This window comes from Amblyraja radiata, chromosome 1 (assembly GCF_010909765.2).
Source record: "Amblyraja radiata isolate CabotCenter1 chromosome 1, sAmbRad1.1.pri, whole genome shotgun sequence".
NCBI classification, from domain to species: Eukaryota; Metazoa; Chordata; class Chondrichthyes; order Rajiformes; family Rajidae; genus Amblyraja; species Amblyraja radiata.
In genome coordinates, this window is record NC_045956.1 from 10,617,055 (window position 1) to 10,643,174 (window position 26,120).

The 26,120-nt window shown below is 43.4% G+C and overlaps 1 protein-coding gene across 2 annotated transcripts in view; it reads left to right on the forward strand.

The window, feature by feature from the left end:
• sh3d19 (SH3 domain containing 19) overlaps positions 1-26,120 on the forward strand; it is a 144,934-nt gene that overhangs the window by 87,031 nt on the left and 31,783 nt on the right. For both annotated transcript variants that reach the window (XM_033017641.1, XM_033017651.1), the window contains exons 4-10: positions 7,395-7,440; positions 9,560-9,707; positions 9,804-9,990; positions 12,401-13,411; positions 16,595-16,708; positions 19,584-19,675; positions 25,318-25,358. In XM_033017641.1, the coding sequence (XP_032873532.1) occupies positions 7,395-7,440; positions 9,560-9,707; positions 9,804-9,990; positions 12,401-13,411; positions 16,595-16,708; positions 19,584-19,675; positions 25,318-25,358 (1,639 nt within the window). The remainder of the gene's footprint in view (positions 1-7,394; positions 7,441-9,559; positions 9,708-9,803; positions 9,991-12,400; positions 13,412-16,594; positions 16,709-19,583; positions 19,676-25,317; positions 25,359-26,120) is intronic.

Below are 26,120 nucleotides of genomic sequence, written 5' to 3' on the forward strand. Positions count from 1 at the left end.
GGTTACCATTTAACCCCTTGACCACATCTTCCCATCCTCCCCCCCCCCCCCCCCCCCCCCCCTGTCTGCCTTCCGCAAAGACTGCTCCCTCCGTAACTCCCTTGTCAATTCTTCCCTTCCCTCCCGCACCACCCCCTCCCAGGGCACCTTCCCTTGCAACCGCAAGAGATGCTACACCTGTCGCTTTACCTCCCCCCTCGACTCCATTCAAGGACCCAAGCAGTCGTTCCAGGTGCGACAGAGATTCACCTGCATCTCCTCCAACCTCATCTATTGCATCCGCTGCTCTAGATGTCAGCAGATCTATATCGGTGAGACCAAGCGGAGGCTGGGCGATCGTTTCGCCGAACACCTCCGCTCGGTCCGCATTAACCAACCTGACCTCCCGGTGGCTCAGCACTTCAACTCCCCCTCCCATTCCGTATCCGACTTCTCTGTCCTGGGTCTCCTCCATGGCCAGAGCGAGCAACACCGGAAATTGGAGGAACAGCACCTCCAGTAGGTATGTTGCAAAGCCTACCTGAAGCGTCGCTGAAAATCTGTCGCTGCGGGTGTGCGCGATTTTGGCGCCGTTTAGAGGGGGCGGGTTTAAAACGCGATTTTCTCTAGGCTGTTCAAATCGAAGATGTTCAGCCTAGTTAATTATTAACGAAAAATCGCTGGAAGACCCCGTCGCAAAAGCTATTATTAGTTTTAAAGGCCTTGGATAATAGTTATAGTAGTTTAAAAATCAATCTCTAAACCCGCGACCACCGACAGCCGTCAGGGTCCCATAGAGCAAACCACAGAAGGTATGTAGCTTATTTTTACATTAAAAAGGGCTTCTTAAGATCCCTTTATACAAAGTTTAATGTTGCGAGTAGCTCATTTTGGGCCCATTATATCCCGCAGTATTTTTCTGGGCATTTGAGGGCACAAATCTACCGCAATGTGAACGTTCTAAACCAGCGCGTTCACAGGATCCCACTAGAAAGCTGATTTAAAATGGACTTTAATTTACAGCAATTAAACACTAAATTCCTTCCATTTGGCCTATAAATTAATGTAAATGAGATTTAAAAATCATGTTTTATTGTGAATTATTTATGAATATTATTTGCACACTTAGGCTATTTAAAAATGTTAATCATTTATTAAGAAATGGATAGATGTTTAGATCTAGTAATTGAAGTTTGAAATTAACTACACTTGGGTAACTAACTAATTATATGCTTTAATTTCAGGTCATCCAAGTAAGATTATTTTATATTTTTCAGAATGGTTCAATCTATGATAACTGAAAATGTCATTCAGTTCTCTTAATTTTTAAGAAAGTTATGGGCTTTTGACTGTCCACGATCACAGCTTTTTTGTTATGTCCATAGAAAATCAATAGGGAACAAGATGCTAATTTCCGAGTATGAAAATGGCCATAACCTTTTAAATACATGAGATATGAAAGTGAATTAGGTGTCAAATTAAACTTCTTTTTATGCTTTATCTGATGGGATAAATTGCAGACTTGATTTTTTAAATCTCAAAATTTTGTAACATTGCTACCTCCAGTAGTCTGCATCCTGGTGGCATAAACATTGAATTCTCTTAGCCCTTGCTGTCTTCTCCCCCTTCCTAGCTCCCCCTCAGCCCTCTGGCTCCTCCTCCTCCTTTTTCCTTTCTTCTCCCCACCCCCCAATCAGTCTGAAGAAGGGTTTCAGCCCGAAACGTTGCCTATTTCCTCCGCTCCATAGATGCTGCTGCACCCGCTGAGTTTCTCCAGCACTTTTGTCTAACCCCTTGACCACTTGGAACTCTGAGCAACAGGCTTGAAGATTCATGGACCAATTAGGGATATTCAGTATGGCTTTGTGCACGGGGAATTGTGTCTCATAAATCTGACAAGAGTTTTTGCAGAGGTCATTCGCCAAGACGATTGGCGAGGGCAAGGCAAGGCCGTGGAGATTATATGGACGTTAGCAAGGTCTTTGAAAAGATCCTGCATGATGGGCTAGTCCGGAAACTTAAATCACTTGGAATCTACAGTGACCTTGCAAATTGCATTCTAAATTCAATTGAGGCAGGAGTCAAAGGGTAGTTGTGGAGGGTTGCTTTTCTGATTGGATTATCACAGGAGTCGGTGATGGGTCCCATTCTGTTTGTTATATACATTAACAATTTGAACAACATGGCCGCGAACGATGTTTGTAAATTTGGAGATGATTTTAAAAATTGGGGTAAGTGGCAGTGAGGAAGGATATCTAAATTTAGAACAAGATGTAGATCAGTTTAGAAGATGGGCCAGGTAATGGAAAATTAAATGTAAAGGGGCTGTCCCACTTGGGCGACCTAATCCGCGAGTTAAGAAGAGTGTCTTTGACCGTCAAGCTCGAGGGCACTCGCCTGGAAAGCCTCGAGCTGGTTCGACCGACTGTGCGCGCGCACACACACACACACACACACACACACACACACACACACACACACACACGCGCGCGCGCGAAATGGAAAGCTCCCCCCCCCCCGCCCCATATACAGGGCCAGGGAGAGCGCTATCTGCGCGATGAAGAGGAATGTAAACGGCTGCCACAGTGTACGGTAAGTCCTTTAGAGAGCACCTATTGGGGGAGAGAAGGGGGGGGAGAAGGAGTGGAGACACTTTTAAGAAGTATAATGAAGTTTAGCGGGCATTTTACCTACCGGTCGGTTTTCCTTGGTCCTGAAAACTCCAATGAGCCATTTAAAATGCCCGGTCAGCGAAGGAGATTGCTTACGGCTGCCCTCGATTGCCTGTAAATAAATAGCGACCCCACTCCACTGCTCTTATGAGTTAAAAAGACCCATGCCGACCAAATTTTACTCGCGGAAAAACTTTCAACATGCTGAAATATTTTCCACGACCTAGCTGAAGCCGCGAGTATGCGGGAACTTCCCTCGAGCATGAAGGAGAGTTCCAGCGACCTCATAGGACCTCCTAGGACCACGTGTCAACCATGCTATGAGTTTGAAGGTCAAAGACAAACTTCTAAACTCGCAGAATAGGTTGCCCAAGTGGGACAGCCCCTTAACTCTGATATTTGTGAGCTTCTGCGCTTTGTTATGTCAATCCAAGGCAGGACTTACACAGCAAATGGTAGAGACCTGAAGAGTGTTGCAGAACAGAGAGATCTGTGGGTACAGGTGCACAGTTCCCTGAAGGTGGCGACAGGTGGATGGTGTAATGAAGATGACTTTTTATGGGGTTGCCTTCTTTGGGAAGTGTATTGAATGTAAAAGTTGGGACATCATGATATAGGTGCACAAGTTGTTGGTGAGAACACCCTTGATGTACTATTGGCAATTCTGGTCGCCCCGTAAAAATGAGGATTTATTACGTTGGAAAGGATGTGGAATAGATTGACCGGGATGTTCCCTGGGCTTGAGGGCTTGAATTATAAGGAGAGGTTGTAGTGGCTGGGAGCTTTTTCTTTGGATCCTATGAGGGTGAGGGGTGACTCTATTGAGGTGTACAAGATCAAGAGGGGCATAGACAATAGACAATAGGTGCAGATGTAGGCCCTTCAAGCCAGCACCACCATTCAATGTGATCATGGCTGATCATCCCCAATCAGTATCCCGTTCCTGCCTTCTCCCCATATCCCCTGACTCCGCTATCTTTAAGAGCCCTATCTAGCTCTCTCTTGAAAGTATCCAGAGAACCTGCCTCCACCGCCCTCTGAAGCAGAGAATTCCACAGACTCACAACTCTCTGTGAGAAAAAGTGTTTCCTCGTCTCTGTTCTAAATGGCTTACCCTTTATTCTTAAACTGTAGCCCCTGGTTCTGGACTCCCCCAACATCGGGAACATGTTTACTGCCTTTAGCGTGTCCAAACCCTTAACAATCTTATATATTTCAATAAGGTTCCCTCTCATCCTTCTGAACTCCAGAGTGTATAAGCCCAGCTCCATTCTCTCAGCATATGACAGTCCCGCCATCCCGGGAATTAACCTTGTAAACCTACGCTGCACTCCCTCAATAGCAAGAATGTCCTTCCTCAAATTAGGGGACCAAAACTGTACACAATACTCTAGGTGTGGTCTCACTAGGGCCCTGTACAACTGCAGAAGGACCTCTTTGCTCATATATTCGACTCCTCTTGTTATAAAGGCCAACATGCCATTCGCTTTCTTCACTGCCTGCTGAACCTGCATGCTTACTTTCATAGGCTGATGAACAAGGACCTTCAGATCCAGTTGTACTTCCCCTTTTCCCAACTTGACGCCATTTAGATAGTAATCTGCTTTCCTGTTTTTGATACCAAAGTGGGTAACCTCACATTTATCCACATTAGAGATAAAGTGATCACTCAGTCTTTATCCCAGGGCAGATGACTCTAAATCTAGATGGCATAGGCTTACGGAGAAAAGGAAGAGATTTAAGAGGGACTCAGAGTCAATCTTTTCACTCAGAGGGTAATCCGTATCTGAAATGATCTGTCAGAGGAAGCTACAGACTTAGCTGCAATTACGACGTTTAAAAGACGTTTGGACAGATATATTAATGGGAAAGGTTTAGAGGACCAAGGGCCAAATATAAGCAATTGGGATTTGCCTGGTTTGCCAACTTGGTGGCATATACAAAGATGGGCAGAATGGTATCTTTCTGTGCTGTATCGTTCTGTGACTATGCTTGTTTATCTGCACTGGTTTTATACACTTTCTCTTGTGAAATCTAGTTGAAAGTGAATATTACCACCAATAGTTCCCAATGGACTCTCTATTCCACCCAGTACTTATTCAATTGTCTAAAATCGCTGGAATAGCCACAGTATCCCTGACAGACAGTTACATTTGGTCATTCACCACCCACTCTATGATGCGATTATTTCTGAACAGTGTCCCTTATTTTCGTTCTGTTCCATAACAGTTCAGTATTCAACTTATTGATATACATATGGACCTTGAAAGCTGCAGTAATATCAGTCTCATTCTTCAATTGTCTAAACATGGATATTACAAAGTATTTCACATGGAAAATAACATATCTGAGGATTGGAATTTGATTCTTCCTGTTTTGTCATATTGTATCCAGATCAAGCATGATCAGATCAGTGGAATTATTTGCCACAGAAGGCTGTGGAGGCCTTCGCTGGATTTTTTATGGCAGAGATAGATATTTTCTTGGTTAGGACAGGTATTGGACGTTATGGGGAGAAGGCAGGAGAATGGGATTAGGAGGGAGAGATAGATCAGCCATGATTGAATGGCGGAGTAGACTTGATGAGGAGAATGGCCTAACTCTTCTACTATTTATTATGACATTATGACCTTACCCTTTTCTAATATCATAGTTTAATCCAAACTGTTGGAAAACACTCTTTAAGGAAGTATTTCCATTAACATATAGTCACCCCATGTCCTCTGAGTAAAACTTCTAAATGCTGGAGTTTGCTACTATCTTCTTCCTCTGAGCGATGGCTGATATTGTATGGTGTACAATTTTGGTTGCCTAATTATAGGAAGGATGTCAACAAAATAGAGAGAGTACAGAGGAGATTTACTAGAATGTTACCTGGGTTTCAGCAACTAAGTTACAGAGAAAGGTTGAACAAGTTAGGTCTTTATTCTTTGGAGCGCAGAAGGTTATGGGGGGACTTGATAGAGGTCTTTAAAATGATGAGAGGGATAGACAGAGTTGACGTGGATAAGCTTTTCCCATTGAGAGTAGGGAAGATTCAAACAAGGGGACATGACTTGAGAATTAAAGTACAGAAGTTTAGGGGTAACATGAGGGGGAACTTCTTTACTCAGAGAGTGGTAGCTGTGTGGAATGAGCTTCCAGTGGAAGTGGTGGAGGCAGATTCGATTTTATAATTTAAAAATAAATGAGATAGGTATATGGACGGGAAAGGAATGGAGGGTTATGGTCTGTGTGCAGGTAGATGGGACTAGGGGAGAATAAGTGTTCGGCACGGACTTGAAGGGCCGAGATGGCCTGTTTTCCGTGCTGTAATTGTTATATGGTTATATTGCGTACATCTATTTTATATTAAGTCCTTCTCGACAGAAGGAAATTAGACTTTAAAGGGCCTGCCCCACTTGGGCGTCGTTTGCGCGTCATGCAGGTGGCGTGCAAGGATTTTGAGAATCCCGAAATCCTGGGGCGCCGCGCGCTACCGCATGTCACTGCCTATGCCACCACATCTCACCATGCTCCATGCGCGCGTATTGCACCATGCGTGCATCGTGACGCGTAAATGATGTCGCGTAAGTGACGCGCAAATAAAGCCCAAGTGGGACAGGCCCGTAACTCTTTCAGCATCGTCAGAAGTTTAACCCAATGGTAACTAGAGGAACGCATAGAATGTGGTGGAAAAGCCAGACATTCAATGCCAGAAATGTTCCAGTCACGTTCTCTCCCAACATTTCTCAGTTACATTTTCTGGAGTATGTTTGTCCAGGCTCCCATTGGCTTCAGTCATTCCCTGTGGTTGAGAGTTCCAAACTATCACCATCCTGGTTAACGAGTGGCCCTTTTGATCACTTTCCCCACCTGTCGAAACATCTCATAATTTTAAATTCTGTTACCTTACTGCTCAGCTTTCTTTTCTCAAAAGAAAAGAAACACAGTCTGTTCACCCTTTATTGATATGCATATCCTTGTGTTTCCTCTCATGCTTCTCAGTAACTCTGCAACCTTTTTATAATATGGCAACCAGTTCTACACAGTGTGGTCATTGTGGTTTCACCAAGACTGGGTACCTGTTTGGTGTAACTTCCCTGATATTTATCCCGAGTGTTTTGCTTGTATAATGCACATCTTCAGGGACTGGTACATTTGTACAATGAGATCACTTTATCTAGAAAAGCATATCCTTATTATGAAATAAAATTGCCTTGCATATTAAAGATAGACACAAAATGCTGGAGTAACTCAGCGGGACAGGCAGCATCTCTGGAGAGAAGGAATGGGCGACGTTTCGGGTCGAGACCCTTCCTAAATTGGCCCCTCTTACCTTGAAGCTATGCCTTTGATATTTCCACCCTGGGAACAAGGTTCTGACTGTCTACCCAACCTATGCCTCTCATAATTTTCAATACATCTGTGGGGGACAGGTGGGGAAAGAAAGTGGTGAATAGGTATTTAGCAGAGGCTGCGAACCTAAGTGAGTATTTCCATTACTGGATGCTGTGTGACTGGGATTACAGAAGAAACAGACGAGTTGTGGAAATCTAATAAACCACTAAACCAAAGATAATGATAATAGATTTGAATATATCTATTTGGTAAAATAATTCAATGTGGATATTTATTTCTGCTGTGAACTTACTGTTCAAATTGAAAGAATTTTCCCATTATCAGTTCCCTGCTGAAGCAACAAAGTAATATTTCTATTAGTCCTACTCGTACTCATTGTTCACTCCTGATTTTCTTATTTAGCATCAAGCCGTACATTGTCACAGACCGAACTGCGGAGAGAAAGGAGGTACGTCTATATAAAACTCACATCTCCTTCATGCTGTCTTGCACTTATCTCACATTTCTTTACACGTTTACCATGGCTCGGATGGCAGGTTGGTGACCCTTATGTAGTTTCCTTGCAACATTAGTCCAAGCTTAGGGAAGGGCGGGAAAGGGTTTTGATTGGATTCCCTCAATCCCTGAGCAGAAGCTAATGTTTCTCCACAATTACTGTCGGTAATAATGTATATTCAACGGGGTCAAATCAATTTTCTTCAAAATTACCTGGCTGACATTTAGACTTTGAACAATTTTTCCTTTGCCTCCACTCACTTCCTCCAAGTTACAGGGTTAACAATGGGGACAAGCATGGATCAAACAATGCCTGTCATTTTGTTGGAAACATGGAACTGCCCTTGTTTCAGTCCTGCCCCTTACACCCCACCCACCCACTGTTTCTACTGTCCCTATGAACTAGGGTTTTCCTCTCCTTTGTTGTCACGATTTCTCTTCTCGCTTTCATGTTTTTGATATTTATTATTATATGTATGACTGCAAAAATTTTGTTCAGACCAAAAGGTCTGAATGACAATAAAGGATAATTCAATTCAATTCAATTCTATATGGTCCATATCTGAATCCTCTCTTCTCTTTCTTGATTTCTGTCACTTCCTCGACATAAGTTAATAGTCATTAAGCAATTACAAGCCCGACGCCTGACTTGTTGAGTAATTCCAGCACTTTTTGTTATAATTTCATGTTTCAGCATCTGAAGATTTTGCTTTTTAATTTTTAATCGATTTTATAAAAGTATTTTCAGGAATATCTCCAACCAATGGCAAATGTCAAGTTTCATCTCATGCGCGTAGGATGCGGTATTGTTTTTATCGTGATAGCCCAAGTTGTAATGGTATCACCAGGGACTAACTTTACTGAACGTTTTTCCTTCCAATATTTAATATGTAAAAGAATATGCGTGTGTTTATGATTGTGTTTATAGTTTGTTTGGTTGTTTGTTTGTTTGTCTTTTTGCACAACGTCCGCGAGCATTGCCACTTTTCATTTCACTGCACATCCCGTATGTGTATGTGACGAATAAACTTGACTTGACTTGACTAAGTTACTGGCACTTTGTGCTTGTCAGCTGAACACTTTCTAACAATGTGCAATTAATCTGGATCATAATGTAAACCTCAGCTGATTTATGGCACGGATCCAAATTATTGTGTTATGAAATCTTCCTCAGTGAGATGAATTATTCAAGCATTTTATTATTATTTTTGCTTTTACAATTTGCTTAGTGATTTTTTTTTTTTTAACCGATTCCATTTTTGTAAACAACAAATTATGTATTCATGATACGTTAATAAGTCACAGGAGCAGAATTATGCCATTTTGACCCATCCAGTCCTACATCATTTAATCATGGCTGATCTATCTTTCCCTCTCAACCCCACTCTCCTACCTTCTCCCCATAATCGTTGACACCCTTGCTAATCGAGAATCTGCCAATCTCCGGTTTAAAACTATTATCTGCGGAGGGCAACGAACAGCAATTATTTCCATCTTGGCCCAAAATATCGACTGTCCATTTACAGACTGTTTGGAGACAGTAAGGGATCCGCAGATGTTGAAATCTTGAGCAAAAACCAGATTGCTGGAGGAACTCAGCGGGCTGGGCACATCTTTGGGGGGAACTGGACAGACGGTGTAGAAGGAAAAAATGTCCTGACCTTCATCTGTCCATTTCCCTACACATGTACTGTTTGATCTGCTGGGATCCTCCAGCTGTTTTTTTTTTTCCCCTCCAGAAGTTTGTTTTATTTTCTCCAATTTTCAGCACTTGTGGTCTCTTGCACCTCAATATTTTTATTATAGTTCGCAAGCATTTGTTTTGTTTTTGGCAATTCCACTCGTACCTTGGTTTCTTCTTCTTCTTCTTGTGTATGGCGTGCACAGCCTAAAGTTGTAGGACAACTTGTTCTATTTGATCTTACTTGATTGTGCACGCCAGGTTGATTGCATTCGTCGAAACAGGGCGGACCACGTGAAGGTTGCAATCTCCCACCCCATGTACCTTGGTTTGAATATCCACAAATGCTGTCTTTCTGGGACAATGAAATAATGTTTCCATCTTTCCTCAGGAGGCCAGCCATTACAGTCTTATCTGCAGAGCCCATAGGACCAAGCCCTTGGTATCCCGGTGTCCCTGGGAACTGTGCTGGGACTGTTGGAGTGGGAGCATCATATCATCGGACTCTCTGGAGAATCGATGAGCCTGCTGCAGCTGAAGTGAGCAACCCATTCACTTACAAACATGCATGAGCTTATGTCATTTCCCAGGTATTGTAATGACTGGTTATTTATGTTCTGAACATTGTTTTACAGCCTCCGCCTTCGTACGAGCAGGTGATTCGAGAGATCAGCCAGCAGCCTGGGCCCACTCCACCTGTCCCCAGGCATTCAACTGCTACCATCTCGACACAGACTGAATTCGACCAAGACGCTGACGATCTAGAGACAAGGAGCGCAGATGCTGATTTTGCAAGTGTGAGGGAGTATACTCCAGTGACAGGTGGGGATCCAGTATTTATTTCACTTTCCACGGGTTTTAAAGTTTTAATAAATATATTTTTTACAAGGTTTACAAGGTTGATTCCTGGGATAGCGGGACTGTCATATGCTGAGAGAATGGAGCAGCTGGGCTTGTACACTCTGGAGTTTAGAAGGATGAGAGGATATCTCATTGAAATATATAAGATTGTTTAGGGCTTGGACACGCTAGAGGCAGGAAACATGTTCCTGATGTTGGGTGAGTCCAGAACCAGGGGCCACAGTTTAAGAATAAGGCGTAAGCCATTTAGAACGGAGACGAGGAAACACTTTTTCTCACAGAGAGTGGTGAGTCGGTGGAATTCTCTACCTCAGAGGGCGGTGGAGGCAGGTTCTCTGGATGCCTTCAACAGAGAGCTAGATAGGGCTCTTAAAAATAGCGGAGTCAGGGGATATGGAGAGAAGGCAGGAACAGGTACTGATTGGGGATGATCAGCCATGATCACATTGAATGGCTCGAAGGGCCGAATGGCCTACTCCTGCACCTATTGTCTATTATTGTCTATTGTCTTTTCTCCTTGAACGGGTCTTCTTGACGATTTCCTGTTGCTTCTTTACCAGCACCTTTCAGTGGCATGCTCCTGTTCTGTCAGTGTTAGCCATCACCAACTGAAGATGACTGGATCCAATTATATTTTTATACAAAATATATAATTTATATATTTTGTGCTAATATATAAAAATATTTTATATATTTTCTACTACAAACCTACCAATTCCCACAGTTACCTAGACTACAGTTCCTTATAGTTCCTTACAGTTATAATGGTATATGGATATGGACACACTGATCTGTTTTGTCGTCAATGCCTACTATGTTCTGTTGTGTTGAAGCAAAGCAAGAATTTCATTGTTCTATCAGGGGCACATGACAATAAACTCTCTTGAACTTGAACTTCTATCCTGCCTCTTGCTATTTCCTACTCTCAATTTCTCCTTCTCCGCCACATCTATTCCTAAGATGAGGCTTTCCATTTTAGGACATCCGAGATGTTCTTTAGTAGAAGTGGTTCCCCCCCCCTCCCCCATACTGTCATACATGGATCCCTCACCCATGTCTCCACTGTTTCCTGCAGTTCTGCTATTGATCCCACTCCCCTCCCCCCCCCCCCCCCACCCCCCCAAACGGAACAAGGTTAGACTTCCCCTGGTCCTCACCTTTCATCCCACCAGCCAACGCATCATCCTCCTATGTCCAATGTGATCCCACCACCAGTCACATCTTCCCATCTCCACCTCTTTCTGCCTTCTGCAGAGACCACTCCCTCCACAAATCCTTAGTTCACTCGTCCCTGTTTATCCAATCCACCCCTTCCCCAGGTACATTCCCTGCAAACGCAAGAAATGTAACACTTGTCCCTATACCTCCTCCCTCACTTCCATCCTGTGATCCCAGTAGTCTCTCCAGGTGAGACGGGTGCATGTTAAACCCCCCCCCTCCCCCCTCCCCCCTTCTCTCATCTTCTACATCCTCCGTTCCCAAAGTGGCCTCCTGAACTACGGTGAGACCAAGTGCAGACTCAGCAGCCGTTTCACCGGACACTGTGTAGGTTGCCAAGGCCTGCTGGGCTTCCTGGTTGTTAACCATTTTAACTCCCCTTCCCATTAGGCCTCCTTCATTGCCAGAGGGAGGCCAGACACAAAGTGGAGGAACTGCAACTCATATTCTGCTTGGGTAGCTTACAACCCAACGGTATGAACCTTGAATTCTCCAATTTTAGATAAACAACTCCCCCCCCCCCTCCATTTCCCCCCCTCTCTCCACTGTGGCCCACTTGGATGAGTACCTGCTTTCCTCTTTCCCCTGCGTCCCCTTCCGCCAATATTCTTTCATCCAGCTTCATATTTCACACTTCTTATCTCAGACTTTTTTGCCATCTTTGTCCAATCTTCAGCCAATCAAAATCCTCCCCACTGGCATCTACTTACCACTTGCCAGGCTTTGTCCTGCCTCCACTTCTCTTTCTGCTCCCCCGCCCTCCTACAGTCAGTTTGAAGAAGTGTCTTGACCTAAACCGTCACCTATCCATGTTCTTCAGAGATGTTGCCTAACCTGCTCAGCACGTTGTGTCAGCATCTTGGTAAATCCAGGCAGGAGTCTGGTGAATCCAGATGAAGTACTTCACCACCATGAAGAACTGGGACATTTGTGGGCGTTTACTTCTTCCCATTGTTGCTGGTTCAACTCCCTGCTTAATAAAACTGTGATTGAACCTTCAGCGTTCAAACGGCAGCTAGTTAAGATGAAGGCCGAGCACCACTTAGACGATAGACGGGAACCTAGCTGACACCAATGGATTTTTATTTTTAATATGTTTTCCGTTGTTTACAAGTATTGTTTTACAATTGACCCTATGTCTCTTTTGTTGTAGTTCCGGTGAAACCATCCAGATCCGCTGTGTGCCTCATTCCCATCGGGGCAGAGGAAAATGAAGCACCTTTGATTTCAATAGAAAGTGACACAAGTCGGGAACAAAGTGTCCAAACAAACACTAATGTTGTGAAGTGCCCAATACCAAGGCCCAGGTCCTTAGGTAACTTGACGGTACTATTTGAAGAATTACAAATTGAACGTTCAGAGGGAGAGGTCAAAGGAAGCTTCTCTGAAGACAGTGTTTTGCAAGTCTGTCAAAATCCAATTGCCAAAGGTAGTTTTACCAGCCAAAACATCATGGGAGACAGCAGTGGGCAGGGCATCCTCTCCAGAATAAAGGCATTCGAAACTCAGAAGGATTCCGAAAATGTTGCCAACAATGCACAGTCGTCAAAAAGGCCGGAGGTTGTTCCACGGACCTTTGTGCCAAAGCCTGGTGTGGTCCAGGGGAGACCAACTGTGGCTCCAAAACCTTCCTTGGTCGACAGGACTTCGGGAGAACCCAATAACGGGGCTGAAGCCAAGCCTGTGGCGGCAGAGAGACAGGGGCCACTTCTGCCTCCAAAGTCACAAACAGGGGGTGCAGCTGTTGGACCCAAGCCTGAACCACCCAAGAAACCAAAGCCCAGCATCTCTGCAGAATCAAAGCAGAACAATCAAACCTGCAACACTTTAGACCGTCGGGAGGAGGCCCCTTCTGATTCGGTGGCTACCCAAATAGGAAGACCCGCAGTTAGGAGGAATCAAATGCCCATACCAGCACCAAGGCCAACAATGGCAAAACAGACCAACACTACTGAAAATCGTATTGCACCTTCTATAACACCTAAGCCTCCTGCATCTAGACCTTCAGTGCTACCCATAACAAAGACCTCAATGATGGAGGCTGAAGGATCTTCAACTAACGTACAAATATCATTAAACAGTGCACAAGATCTGATAAGTTTTGATGACGATGTGATGCCTGCTATTCCAACAGGAGATAATGTGACCTCTCTTGTGACAGTAGGTAATGTAATATGAGCTTTGCTAGTTTTTTCAATACTGCATTACATGTACCCACTGATGACACCATATCAAAGAATATAATTTTGAAGCTAGAATTGTGTTTTTTGTTTTTTTTTTTGCTCTTTTGTTTGAGGTGGTTCATTTTTGGTTTAGTAGTTTCAGCAGCTCCTGATCCCAGTTGTGGACGTTATTTAGCATGTAGCAGTGGGGAAAATGGATAGTCCTGTCCTCACTCCATGTCACCTATCAGGCACTTCGGCCCAAGATCTCTGGTACCAGGAATTGTACCAACACTATTTTGCCTTCTCTTCTGCTTTCTTCTACTTGGGTTTTAATAATCACAATTCAAAATGATTTATAGTATTGAAGTATTATTTGCTGCACTTATTCTGTGCCGATGAGTCTCCACTAGAGATCATATGACCCCTATTTCCATGTGTTTCCAGTTACCTTCCTCATTTCGTAGTGAAAGGAGAAGGTCATTTTTGAACAGAACAAAAGGTGTGAGGATGAGGCATTAGTTTAACACTGGATAGGTATCAGTACAGTTAAATGTAATATCCTCGAGAATTTGTTCCATTGGCATTTAATTTTAATTAGCTATTAATTGTCTATTCCTGTGGCTGGGATGTATAAATAGTTTTCCTTCGATTGTTAATAAAATAAAACATTGTTTTGTTACGTTGCAATGGAGGACTGAAAACTTTGTTTCATAATTTGTTTTCACCTTCTCATGTTTTTGCAAGGACTTGAGGCCTGAGCTATAGAGAGAGGTTGGACAGGCTAGGACTATATTCCTTATGCCTCTGTCCCACTTAGGAAACCTGAACAGAAACCTCTGGAGACTTTGCGCCCCACCCAAGGTTTCCGCGCGGTTCCCGGAGGTTTTTGTCAGTCTCCCTACCTGCTTCCACTACCTGCAACCTCCGGCAACCACCTGCAACCTCCGGAAACCTTGGGTGGGGCGCAAAGTCTCGAGAGGTTTCCGTTCAGGTTTCCTAAGTGGGACAGGGGCATAAGAGTGCAGGAGGATGATGAGGGATCTTATAGAGGTGGATACGATCATGATAGGGTAGATGCACAGATTAGGGGAACAGGAGCCAGAGGACATACTGTAGGTTTATGATAAGAGCGGAATGATTTAATAGTGACCTGAGGGGCAGCTTTTTCACATGGGGTGTGATATGGAATAAGCTGCCAGAGGAGCAGAGGTGGTAGTTGAGGCAAATTCTATAACAACATTTAAAAGACATTTGGGTAAGTACATGAATAGAAAAAAGGGATATGGCCAAACACCGGCAAGTGGGACTAGTGTAGATGGGGCATCTTGGTCTATGATTCACAATGTCCCAAAACACTTTACAACCAGTGACTACTGGTCTTCAAATAGTAATTGCTCAGGCAGTCCGCTTCCATGTACATTCTTTCCTCTGGTTTCACATTTTGTGCCTCTTCTTTCCTTATCTCAAACCTTTTGTTGTTTAATCTCTGGCGTTTATCAACCCATCTGTCTATCTATGTTCTCCAGAGATGCTGTCTGACCCACTAAATTCCTCCAGCACTTTGTGCCTTTTTCTGTAAACCAGCACCTGCGGTTCCCTGGGTCTACAATTCTGCGAGTAGTTAATGAATGTCCAGTTAATTTGCTTTTGGTGGTGTTGGTTGAGAAAGAATACCCATCTTGGTATGAGAAGAGCAACCTAGAATTATTTCTATAGCCCAATATGTTTTCCATGTCAAACTGAGTTTGTAGTCAGTTTAGACTCAAATTGACTGTTCTTCTGACAGTACAGCTCTCCACAGCGCTTCATTGCAACATCATGGAAACTGAACCACAAACCTCAAACTCAAAAAATACTATCAAGTGAGAAAATAATGCAGAAAAATGGCCACGTCCAATCTTTGTACTAATTATACATCAAACTGATCACTAGCTTTGTTACTCGAATGCTGTTTTAACCCTGCGAATGTGTGACAATTTTCAAAATGAGATCCCTTAAGTGAATGGCTTTTTAAAAAATAAAAGTACAGTATGTATAATAATCCCCTTCAAGTGTAATATTTAATGCAAATTATGTTTTTGTTCCCAAACTTCCAAGTTTCAAGGTGATTGGTAACTTTCCAGGATAACTTCTTCTAATTCCTGTTCCTCCTTCCCATGGGATTTTCACTTGATGCTTTGAAGTTAAATAAATTACAATGGTCAGAATTACAGTCAGGCACCAACACTCCATGAAATACACGATAGAGAACTTTGGAAATGTTCTGCAACACAAAACTCCAGTAAACACTTGATACAATATACAATGGAGATTGCATTCCCTCACCCAATTACCCATCCAGAAAACCCTCTGAACCTTCCCATCTATTCCCTCTCACCAAACCTCTTTCCTCTATCCTTCCCTAACCCCTAAATTACATAGTCTTTTTCAGCTGCTGCTGGTGTTGCTGTGGCCTATCCTTCTCTTCTCTTGTGACAACCTTGCATTCCAGAGTGCACCCACTCAGATAACTAGGTTGGTGTAGTATAAACGTTGATCACATTTTTTGGAAACTTTATTATTGAAAGAAAAATGCGTTGATGTCTGGACACTAAATGATAACTAAAGCGTGAATTCCTAACATAATTTGTCATTTGATTATGAAATCCAAACTGGTGTTCACTACTGAGGAGTGCGCTCTGCAGAATAAAATCTTAATGTTCATTCGGGGCACACACTTATTCCCACCGTGCTTTGCAAAGGTGAACAGTTCTCTGACTATCCTGGTCAGTATTTATTCTGCAATTGTTACCACCAAAATCAAATATCAGTATTAATTAACCTTGCAGTTTAAAACTAGTTATTGATTTGCTTACATTGAAGCAATGAAGACATTTGAGATCTGACACGTATATTAAAAATGACATGTTATGTCTTGTCTCTATTGCTGACTCTTCACTATCACTCTGTGCTTTTCACTGTTATTCGTTGTTATTCTTTTATTTTGTTTTTTTCTTTCTATAATGAGCTATCATGAGATTGAACAAGAAGTTTACTGTGCTCATCCGAAAATTAACACAGATTATTTTCAATTAAAAGACCCCTTTCCGTTGTTGTATGTGGGTGATTAGTGATGGATGTGAGACGAGATAACGGACACATCCGTATTTAATGCGATATCATGTTCTCCTCTGTCCCCACAGATCCTTTTCAGACATTGCCGAGAAACAAGGCACCCCCCACTGATGCAATGCACAATCGCCCACCTGTATTACGTAAACCTACAGTAATCCGCATACCTAACAAACTAAATAAAAGTAAGTGTTTTTGGTTTACATTTACAAAACTATTTTCTTTCTTCTCGCACTTCAGAACCTTGTAAATGACACTTGGACTGGTGCAAGAATATAAAAGGTTTCGTGGGATATACAGGCCAAACATGGGCAAATGAGACTAGCTTAGATCTGACATCGTGGCTGGCATGGACAAGTTGGGCTGAAGGGCCTGGTTCTGAGCTGCATGACTCTATCTTTGACTATGTTCTTTCAGAATTGTCAAATGGATGATCCACCTCATAAGATTCCCATCATTACAGAAGTCAGTCTTCAGTCAATTTGATTCACATCATGTGATATTAAGATGCAGCTCAGAGCACTTGATGCAACAAAGGCTCCTGAATGAACTGAGCTTCCAGCCAAGCTGTCCCCATGCAGTCATGACACTGGCCTAGGCAGCAATGTTAGAAATTATCCCGGTATGGGCCCTATCTACAAAATCCAGGACAAATCCAATTTGGCTAATTACAGCCGAATCAGTCTACCTTCAATCACCAACAAATATCAGAAGGTGTCATCAACAGGGCTATTACTCACTGAGGCCCAGCTTGGGATAACCCAGCTCCTGGAATTCCTCAGTGTCGTGTCCTAGCCCAACCATCTTCAACTGATCCATTCATATTTTTCATTCAATCGTCAGGTGATGTTTGCACAAACGTTCTATTCCATTTCCAATGTGTCAGCAAATAAAAAATTCCGTGCCCTCATAATTGCAAGTAACAATTGCACAACAAAAATGCTGGACAGTGATCATCTGAGTCACAAGAGAGTCTAACCACTATTCTCGACATTTAGTGGTATAATAACACTCATCACCGAGTACCCACCATCAGAAAGACATTCTTGCCATAGAGGGAGTGCAGAGAAGGTTCACCATACTGATTCCTGGGATGTCAGGACTTTCATATGAAGAAAGGCTGGATAGACTCGGCTTGTACTCGCTAGAATTTAGAAGATTGAGGGGGGATCTTATAGAAACTTACAAAATTCTTAAGGGGTTGGACAGGCTAGATGCAGGAAGATTGTTCCCGATGTTGGGGAAGTTCAGAACAAGGGGTCACAGTTTAAGGATAAGGGGGAAGTCTTTTAGGACCGAGATGAGAAAAACATTTTTCACACAGAGAGTGGTGCATCTCTGGAATTCTCTGCCACAGAAGGTAGTTGAGGCCCGTTCATTGGCTATATTTAAGAGGGAGTTAGATATGGCCCTTGTGGTTAAAGGGATCAGGGGGTATGGAGAGAAGGCAGGTACAGGATACTGAGTTGGATGATCAGCCATGATCATATTGAATGGCGGTGCAGGCTCAAAGGGCCGAATGGCCTACTCCTGCACCTATTTTCTATGTTTCTTTGTTTCAACATTCTGAGGTAGACAAAAATGCTGGAGAAACTCAGCGGGTGAGGCAGCATCTATGGAGCGAAGGAAATGGGCAACGTTTCGGGAAGAAACCCTTCTTCAGACTGAAGAAGAGTATAAAGAAGGGTTTTGGCTCGAAACGTTGCCTATTTCCTTCGCTCCGTAGATGCTGCCTCGCCTGCTGAGTTTCTCCAGCATTTTTATCTACCTTCAATTTTCCAGCATCTGCGGTTCCTTCTTAAACATCAACATTCTGAGGGTCACCATTGACCAGAAAATCAACTGGACAGTTACCTAAATATCATGGCAGCAAACCCAGGTCAGAATCTGCATATTCTGTGGTGAATGGCGTTTATTATAATAGGCTAAGACCTTTCCCAAATCTACCAGGCACAAGTGCGGAGCATGATGGAACATTCTGCATGTCTGGAGGAGTGCGGCTCCAACAACTCTGAAACAGATCAGCGGCATTCAGAAAGAAGAAGCCCCATCCATTGTTGGGAACCCTATCCGCCATTCTAAACGTTCATTCCATCAGCCACAGCACAGTGTTGTACCATTCACGAAATGCCCTGCCGTTAGTCACCCAGGCAACACTTACCACCCCTGACCATCCCACGACCTCCACCAGCAAGATGACATGGATTAACAGTGAAGATAGACACAAAATGCTGGAGTAAAGAGTGCATGAGGATAAACCATCTGCAGCTTCCCTCCAAGTTATGCATGATATTGACTTGGAAATATGTCATTGACCCTGCCCTGTTGCTGGGTCTAAATCCTATCGCACCCCACCCAGCAGCACTACAAGACTGCAGCAGCTCAAAGTCAAATTTATTTGTCACATGCACCAACTAAGGTACAGTGAAATGAATTTGCCAGCAGCAATACAGTTGACAAAATCCAACACAAACATCCACCACGGCATTCTTCACTGTGGTGGAAGGCAACAAAGTTCTGTCAGTCCTCCTCCTTTGTTCATCCGTGGTCGGGGCCTTGAACCCTCCGTAGTCGCCGCTACTGACGGCCCGATGTACAGGCCTTCTCGTCGGGATGATTGAAACTCCGACGTTGGTACGGTCGAACACACTCCGGGGCTTGGAGCGCCACTTTCCCTACCGGAGACCGCGGCTTCAGGATGCTATAGGCCACAGGTCAGCGGTCGGCCTGATGGAGAATAGAGAATAATTCTAGGTTGCTCTTCTCAAGAAGGCAGCTCAGTGATGCCTTCTCAAGACTTGGGCTATAAATGCTGGTTTTGACCGTGTCAACCCAAATCAATAAGTAAATAAATAAACATGAACAAATGAATAGATAGACAGACATAAATACATACATAAATTAAACAATATATATTTGGACATTGCTGAATATTTTGATAAACTAAAATTAGGCATCATTTCTGCTTTTTAGTTTGGAATCTAAATGAGTGTGACATTAGACTGATCTTTATTTTATATAGAATGTATGTTGACTATATTTTCTTGTTCTTTTCACCAGCATCTTCAGAAGGCATTGCAAGTCCTCCACCGCTCCCTGCTGAGACTCCTGTTGGTAACTTAATTGTAGAAAGGTCTAAAACTGTACCTATGGTAAGATGTGAATTGCCTGCACACTTACTGCTCTTTAACAACTGCATATCTTATGTTCACTCCGTTCAGAAGTGCAGATTTTATTTATGTAATAAGAATCTTAAGATACAGTTTATATTTAGTAGGCGGGTTGAGCCAATAATATTGAGATGGCTATGAACTTTGTCACAATGAGAAATAATGTTTTTCATTGATACTTCTGTGTGGTAGACAGAACATCCCAAACCACCCCCTCCCCCCACCTGTATGAAATGTCTCCATACCCCCTGATCCCTTTAGCCACAAGGGCCACATCTAACTCCCTCTTAAATATAGCCAATGAACTGGCCTCAACTACCTTCTGTGGCAGAGAATTCCAGTGATCCACCACTCTCTGTGTGAAAAATGATTTCCTCATCTCGGTCCTAAAAGATTTCCCCCTTATCCTTAAACTGTGACCCCTTGTTCTGGACTTCCCCAACATCGGGAACAATCTTCCTGCATCTAGCCTGTCCAACCCCTTAAGAATTTTGTAAGTTTCTATAAGATTCCCCCTCAATCTTCTAAATTCTAGCGTGTACAAGCCGAGTTTATCCAGTCTTCCTTCATATGAAAGAAACTAAAGATGCTGCCTGGCCCACTGAGCTACTCCAGCATTTTGTGCCTGCCTATTATCATACACGTCCTGGGCAATGGTGATCTTCAACAAAAGATGATTTGCCCATCTAAATTAAAGTTGTTACCAATGTTTCTATTCTCCAGCATCAGAGGCGACCAGGAATTCACTATTTACTGGAAGTTTCACTGGAAAAACCAAACAAATATGACGGCTTCAAAACAATTCTGAGTCGAGGAAGTGATTCACTTCTTGGCTGCACAACAAGGAAAAATCACAATGTCAGAGTGTTTTGTAATATTCTGTACTTGCCGAGATTAGTGCAGCTCCAGAAACTCAATGTCCTGGACAAAGTGACCCATTTGATTGGCACCCTATCTCTCATTTTATACATTCACTTTCTCACTATTAGAGGACAGCCTGATGTCGGTACCATTGACAAGATAATAATAATAATGGATGGGATTTATATAGCGCCTTTCTAATACTCAAGGCGCTTTACATCGCATTATTCATTCACTCCTCAGTCACACTTGGTGGTGGTAAGCTACTTCTGTAGCCACAGCTGCCCTGGGGCAGACTGACGGAAGCGTGGCTGCCATTCTGCGCCTACGGCCCCTCCGACCACCACCAATCACTCACACACATTCACACACAGGCAAAGGTGGGTGAAGTGTCTTGCCCAAGGACACAACGACAGTATGCACTCCAAGCGGGATTCGAACCGGCCACCTTCCGGTCGCCAGCCGAACACTTAGCCCATTGTGCCATCTGTCGTCACTGTACTGGTCAATGGTACCTGAGTGGGTAGGTAACCAGATAAGGCCTCAATAGCACTTTCCAAACTCTCAACCTCCACTGTCTACAAGTTCCACTCTGTTTCATTCTATCCTGACTTGGGAAAGCTTTGCATTTCCTTCAGTGTCAACAACACAATATCCTGAACCCCCCTAGCAACTGCACTGCAGGACTTGGGTCTGGCCTTGACACGAGTGTGAAGCTACCAGATCATGCGTAGGAAGGAACTGCAAGATGCTGATTTAAACCAAAGATAGACACAAAATGCTGGAGTAACTCAGCGGGACAGGCAGCATCTCTGGAGAGAAGGAATAGGTGACGTTTCGGGTTGAGACCCTTCTTCGGATATCCGGTTCGATACAGTGCCCTCCATAATGTTTGGGACAAAGACCCATCATTTATTAATTATCCTCTGTACTCCACAATTTGAGATTTGTAATAGAAAAAATCACATGTGGTTAAAGTGCACATTGTCAGATTTTATTAAAGACCATTTTTATACATTTTGGTTTCACCATGTAGAAATTACAACTGTGTTTATACATAGTCCTCCCATTTCAGGGCACCACAATGTTTGGGACACATGGCTTCACAGGTGTTTGTAATTGCTCAGGTGTGTTTAATTGCCTCCTTAATGCAGGTATAAGAGAGCTCTCAGCACCTAGTCTTTGGCCTGAATTGGAGATTAATTCGATTTTAGTTTTTTCATCTACATTATAGAAGGACGAAGGCATAGGTTTAAAGTAAGGTGCAGGAAAATTAGGCAGGATTTGAAATCTGCGATGCGTTGCCCAAGGAGGTGGTGAAGACTGGTACTCATCACAATATTGAAGAAGTATTTACACAAACACTTGAAATGTCCTGGTGTAGAGGGCTATATATGGGCTGTGCTGGATAAATAGATGGGTACTGGACATGGTGGGCTCAAGCACCCGTTTCCAAGCTCTGTGACACCATCACCATTTCCTTCCCACATATGAAGATACAATGTTAACATCGGAGAGCTGTGATTGTTGGTCTGCTTGCCTATAGTATATCAGTCTGTCTGTGGGTAGTTTCAGATGTTTGCTTTGAAATCGCAGGTTGGTTTCTGCATTTGCATTGCCATCCTTTCACAAACATCATGCAAGTGATTTAAGAGGAAAGGATTAAAATGTAATAGCAAAAAGACACCAAGTAACATGCATAAACTGTTAATGTGAATCCATTATTGTGCCCAATTAGTTTTAGTGCCGTTGTAATTTGAAAAGTTGTGACAGAAGTGAGAAAACAAATAGCTCACACAATACTTGCTCGTTAATGAGTCCTGTTCCATTTTTCGGAAGGAATGGATTAATTTAACGTGAAGGATACATAGAAACATAGAAAATAGGTGCAGAAGTAGGCCATTCGGCCCTTCGAGCCTGCACCGCCATTCAATATGATCATGGCTGATCATCCAACTCAGTATCCTGTACCTGCCTTCTCTCCATACCCCCTGATCCCATTAGCCACAAGGGCCACATCTAACTCCCTCTTAAATATAGCCAATGAACTGTGGCCTCAACTACCTTCTGTGGCAGAGAATTCCAGAGATTCACCACTCTCTGTGTGAAAAATGTTTTCCTCATCTCGGTCCTAAAAGATTTCCCCCTTATCCTTAAACTGTGACCCCTTGTTCTGGACTTCCCCAACATCGGGAACAATCTTCCTGCATCTAGCCTGTCCAACCCCTTAAGAATTTTGTAAGTTTCTATAAGATCCCCCCTCAATCTTCTAAATTCTAGCGAGTACAAACCGAGTCTATCCAGTCTTTCTTCATATGAAAGTCCTGACATCCCAGGAATCAGTCTGGTGAACCTTCTCTGTACTCCCTCTATGGCAAGAATGTCCTACCTCAGATTAGGAGACCAAAACTGTAGGCAATACTCCAGGTGAGGTCTCACCAAGACCCTGTACAACTGCAGTAGAACCTCTCTGCTCCTATACTCAAATCCTTTTGCTATGAATGCTAACATACCATTCGCTTTCTTCACTGCCTGCTGCACCTGCATGCCTACTTTTAATGACTGGTGTACCATGACACCCAGGTCTCGTTGCATCTCCCCCTTTCCTAATCGGCCACCATTCAGATAATAGTCTACTTTCCTGTTTTTGCCACCAAAGTGGATAACCTCACATTTATCCACATTATACTGCATCTGCCATGCATTTGCCCACTCACCCAGCCTATCCAAGTCACCTTGCAGCCTCCTAGCATCCTCCACACAGCTAACACTGCCCCCTAGCTTCGTGTCATCCGCAACTTTGAAGATGTTGCCTTCAATTCCCTCGTCCAAATCATTAATATATATCGTAAATAGCTGGGGTCCCAGCACTGAGCCTTGCAGTACCCCACTAGTCACTGCCTGCCATTGTGAAAAGGACCCGTTTACTCCTACTCTTTGCTTCCTGTCTGCCAGCCAGTTCTCTATCCACATCAATACTGAACCCCCAATACCGTGTGCTTTAAGTTTGTATACTAATCTCTTGAGGTACATGAAGTATGGGACAGAAAGGACTGTTGTCATTGCTTGAAAATTTTGTGACCATATTTCCAGGAATTCTTAGGCTCAAGGCTGTTTTAATTCTGGCATTTTCTTTGGAGTCACACTTCATTCCACTATTTAATACCAATACTTCTATTTCACATCAAGATTCAATAGACAATAGGTGCAGGAGTAGGCCATTCGGCCCTTTGAGCGAGCACTACCATTTAATGTGATCATGGCTGATCATCCCCAATCAGTACCCCGTTCCTGCCATCTCCCTACATCCCCTGACTCCGCTATTTTTAAGAGCCCTATCTAGCTGTCTCTTGAAAGCATCCAGAGAACCTGCCTCCACCGCCCTCTGAGGCAGAGAATTCCACAGACTCACTACTCTCTCCCCTGACTCTCAGTCTGAAGAAGGGCTCAACCTGAAATGTCACCCATTCCATCTCTCCAGAGATGCTGCTTGTCCCGCTGAGTTACACCAGCATATTATAGTAATTCGGGAACTTGAATGTTTTGACATTTTTATTACCTGACAAAAAGCTTGCGGCACTCTTTTCAGAATGGATCGACTGGGCATATATTCACTGGAATTTAGAAGGATGAGAGGGGATCTTATAGAGACAGAGAAAAAAAATGTCTTATTGGGTTGGACAGGCTAGATGCAGGAAAAATGTTCCTGATGTTGGGGGAGTCCAGAACCAGGGGTCACAGATTAAAAATAAGGGGTAGACTAGGACAGAGATGAGGAAAAACATCTGCACGCAGAGAATTGTGAATCCGTGGAATTCTCTGCCACAAAAAGCAGTGGAGGCTAATTCACTGGATGTATTGAAGAGAGAGTTAGATATAGCTCTTAGGGCTAACGGAATCAAGGGATATGGGGAGAAAGCAGGAATGGGGAACTGATGTTGGATGATCAGCCATGATCACATTGAGTGGCGATGGCTGGCTAGAAGGGCCGAATGGCCTCCTCCTGCACCTATTGTCTGTGTATCTCATGACAAACCCTTGATTCATCAGAGAGACAAGCACGGATGCAATGACAACACCCCCGTGCAAACACTGGCACCTGCTGCATGAGATCGTCTGAGCAAGGAACTGCGAGAAGTCTTTTTCTTCTTTCATGAACTGACCTGGACAGATCCCCGCTTAATCCCCTCTATTACCGTGGGAGTAACATCGTGAAGCGAACCAACTGCCTTTTACATAACATGTCTGATTATTCTCCACTGATTCCAGTGGAAGAACAATTTAATAGTTTCCATAATGGAACAATCCATCTGGGGTTACCGACCAGGTGGTGACTTTGAGAACGTCTCGTGAGCAGTTCATTCAGTCTAAACATGTTTCATCTGGATATGTCAATCTTCAAAGAAATCTACATGGCACGTAACGTGTTCTGATGTTGCAGTTAATCTAGATTCCTACAGTTGCGCATTCTCTGAATGCAGAGAATTAATTTAGTCCCTGTAAACACGGATTGTTTCATGGTTGAACAGCCTTCCTGTCGTGAAATGGTCATTAGACTTGGATCCTCTGTTGTCCTCTGACTTCCATGGTATCTGCCTGTGCCTGGTGCTCCACTAAATCGCCACTCAAATGGATTACAGAATTTTGTGCTTGCTTGACTATATAAACAATGGGAACAGCATTTTGAATAAATTCAGACACCATTAGATAGACTGCAGGTATGATCAATTTCCTGTTTTTCACTTATTTTTTCAATGTTACAGGAGAATTACGATTTGCCAGGACCAGTTGCAAGCCAGCCTGTGTAAGTAAATGCAATTATAAAATAGCTGATATGAAATGAGACAAGTGATCCTGTGCAATGTCAAGGAAAGTAGGAAGGAACTGCAGACGCTGGTTTACATTGAAGATAGACACAATAGCAACAAACAATCTGCTGGAGGAACCCAGGGGGGTCAATGTCTCGGATTGAAAGCTTGCATCCACTACTGCAGGATTTCAAGCCAAAATGTCAGCAGTTTCTTCCCATCCCCGCTCCCCCTTCCCGCCTGCAGATGGTGTACAATTTTGGTCGCCCAATTAAAGGAAGGATGTCAACAAAATAGAGAGAGTACAGAGGAGATTTACTAGAATGTTGCCTGGGTTTCAGCAACTAAGTTACAGAGAAAGGTTGAATAAGTTAGGTCTTTATTCTCTGGAGCACAGAAGGTTAAGGGGGGACTTGATAGAGGTCTTTAAAATGATGAGAGGGATAGACAGAGTTGACGTGGATAAGCTTTTCCCACTGAGAGTAGGGAAGATTCAAACAAGAGGACATGACTTCAGAATTAAGGGACAGATGTTTAGGGGTAACATGAGGGGAAACTTCTTACTCAGAGAGTGGTAGCTGTGTGGAATGAGCTTCCAGTGGAAGTGGTGGAGGCAGGTTCGATTTTATCATTTAAAAATAAATTGGATAGGTATATGGATGGGAAAGGAATGGAGGGTTATGGTCTGAGTGCAGGTAGATGGGACTAGGGGAGAATACGTGTTCGGCACGGACTAGAAGGGCCGAGATGGCCTGTTT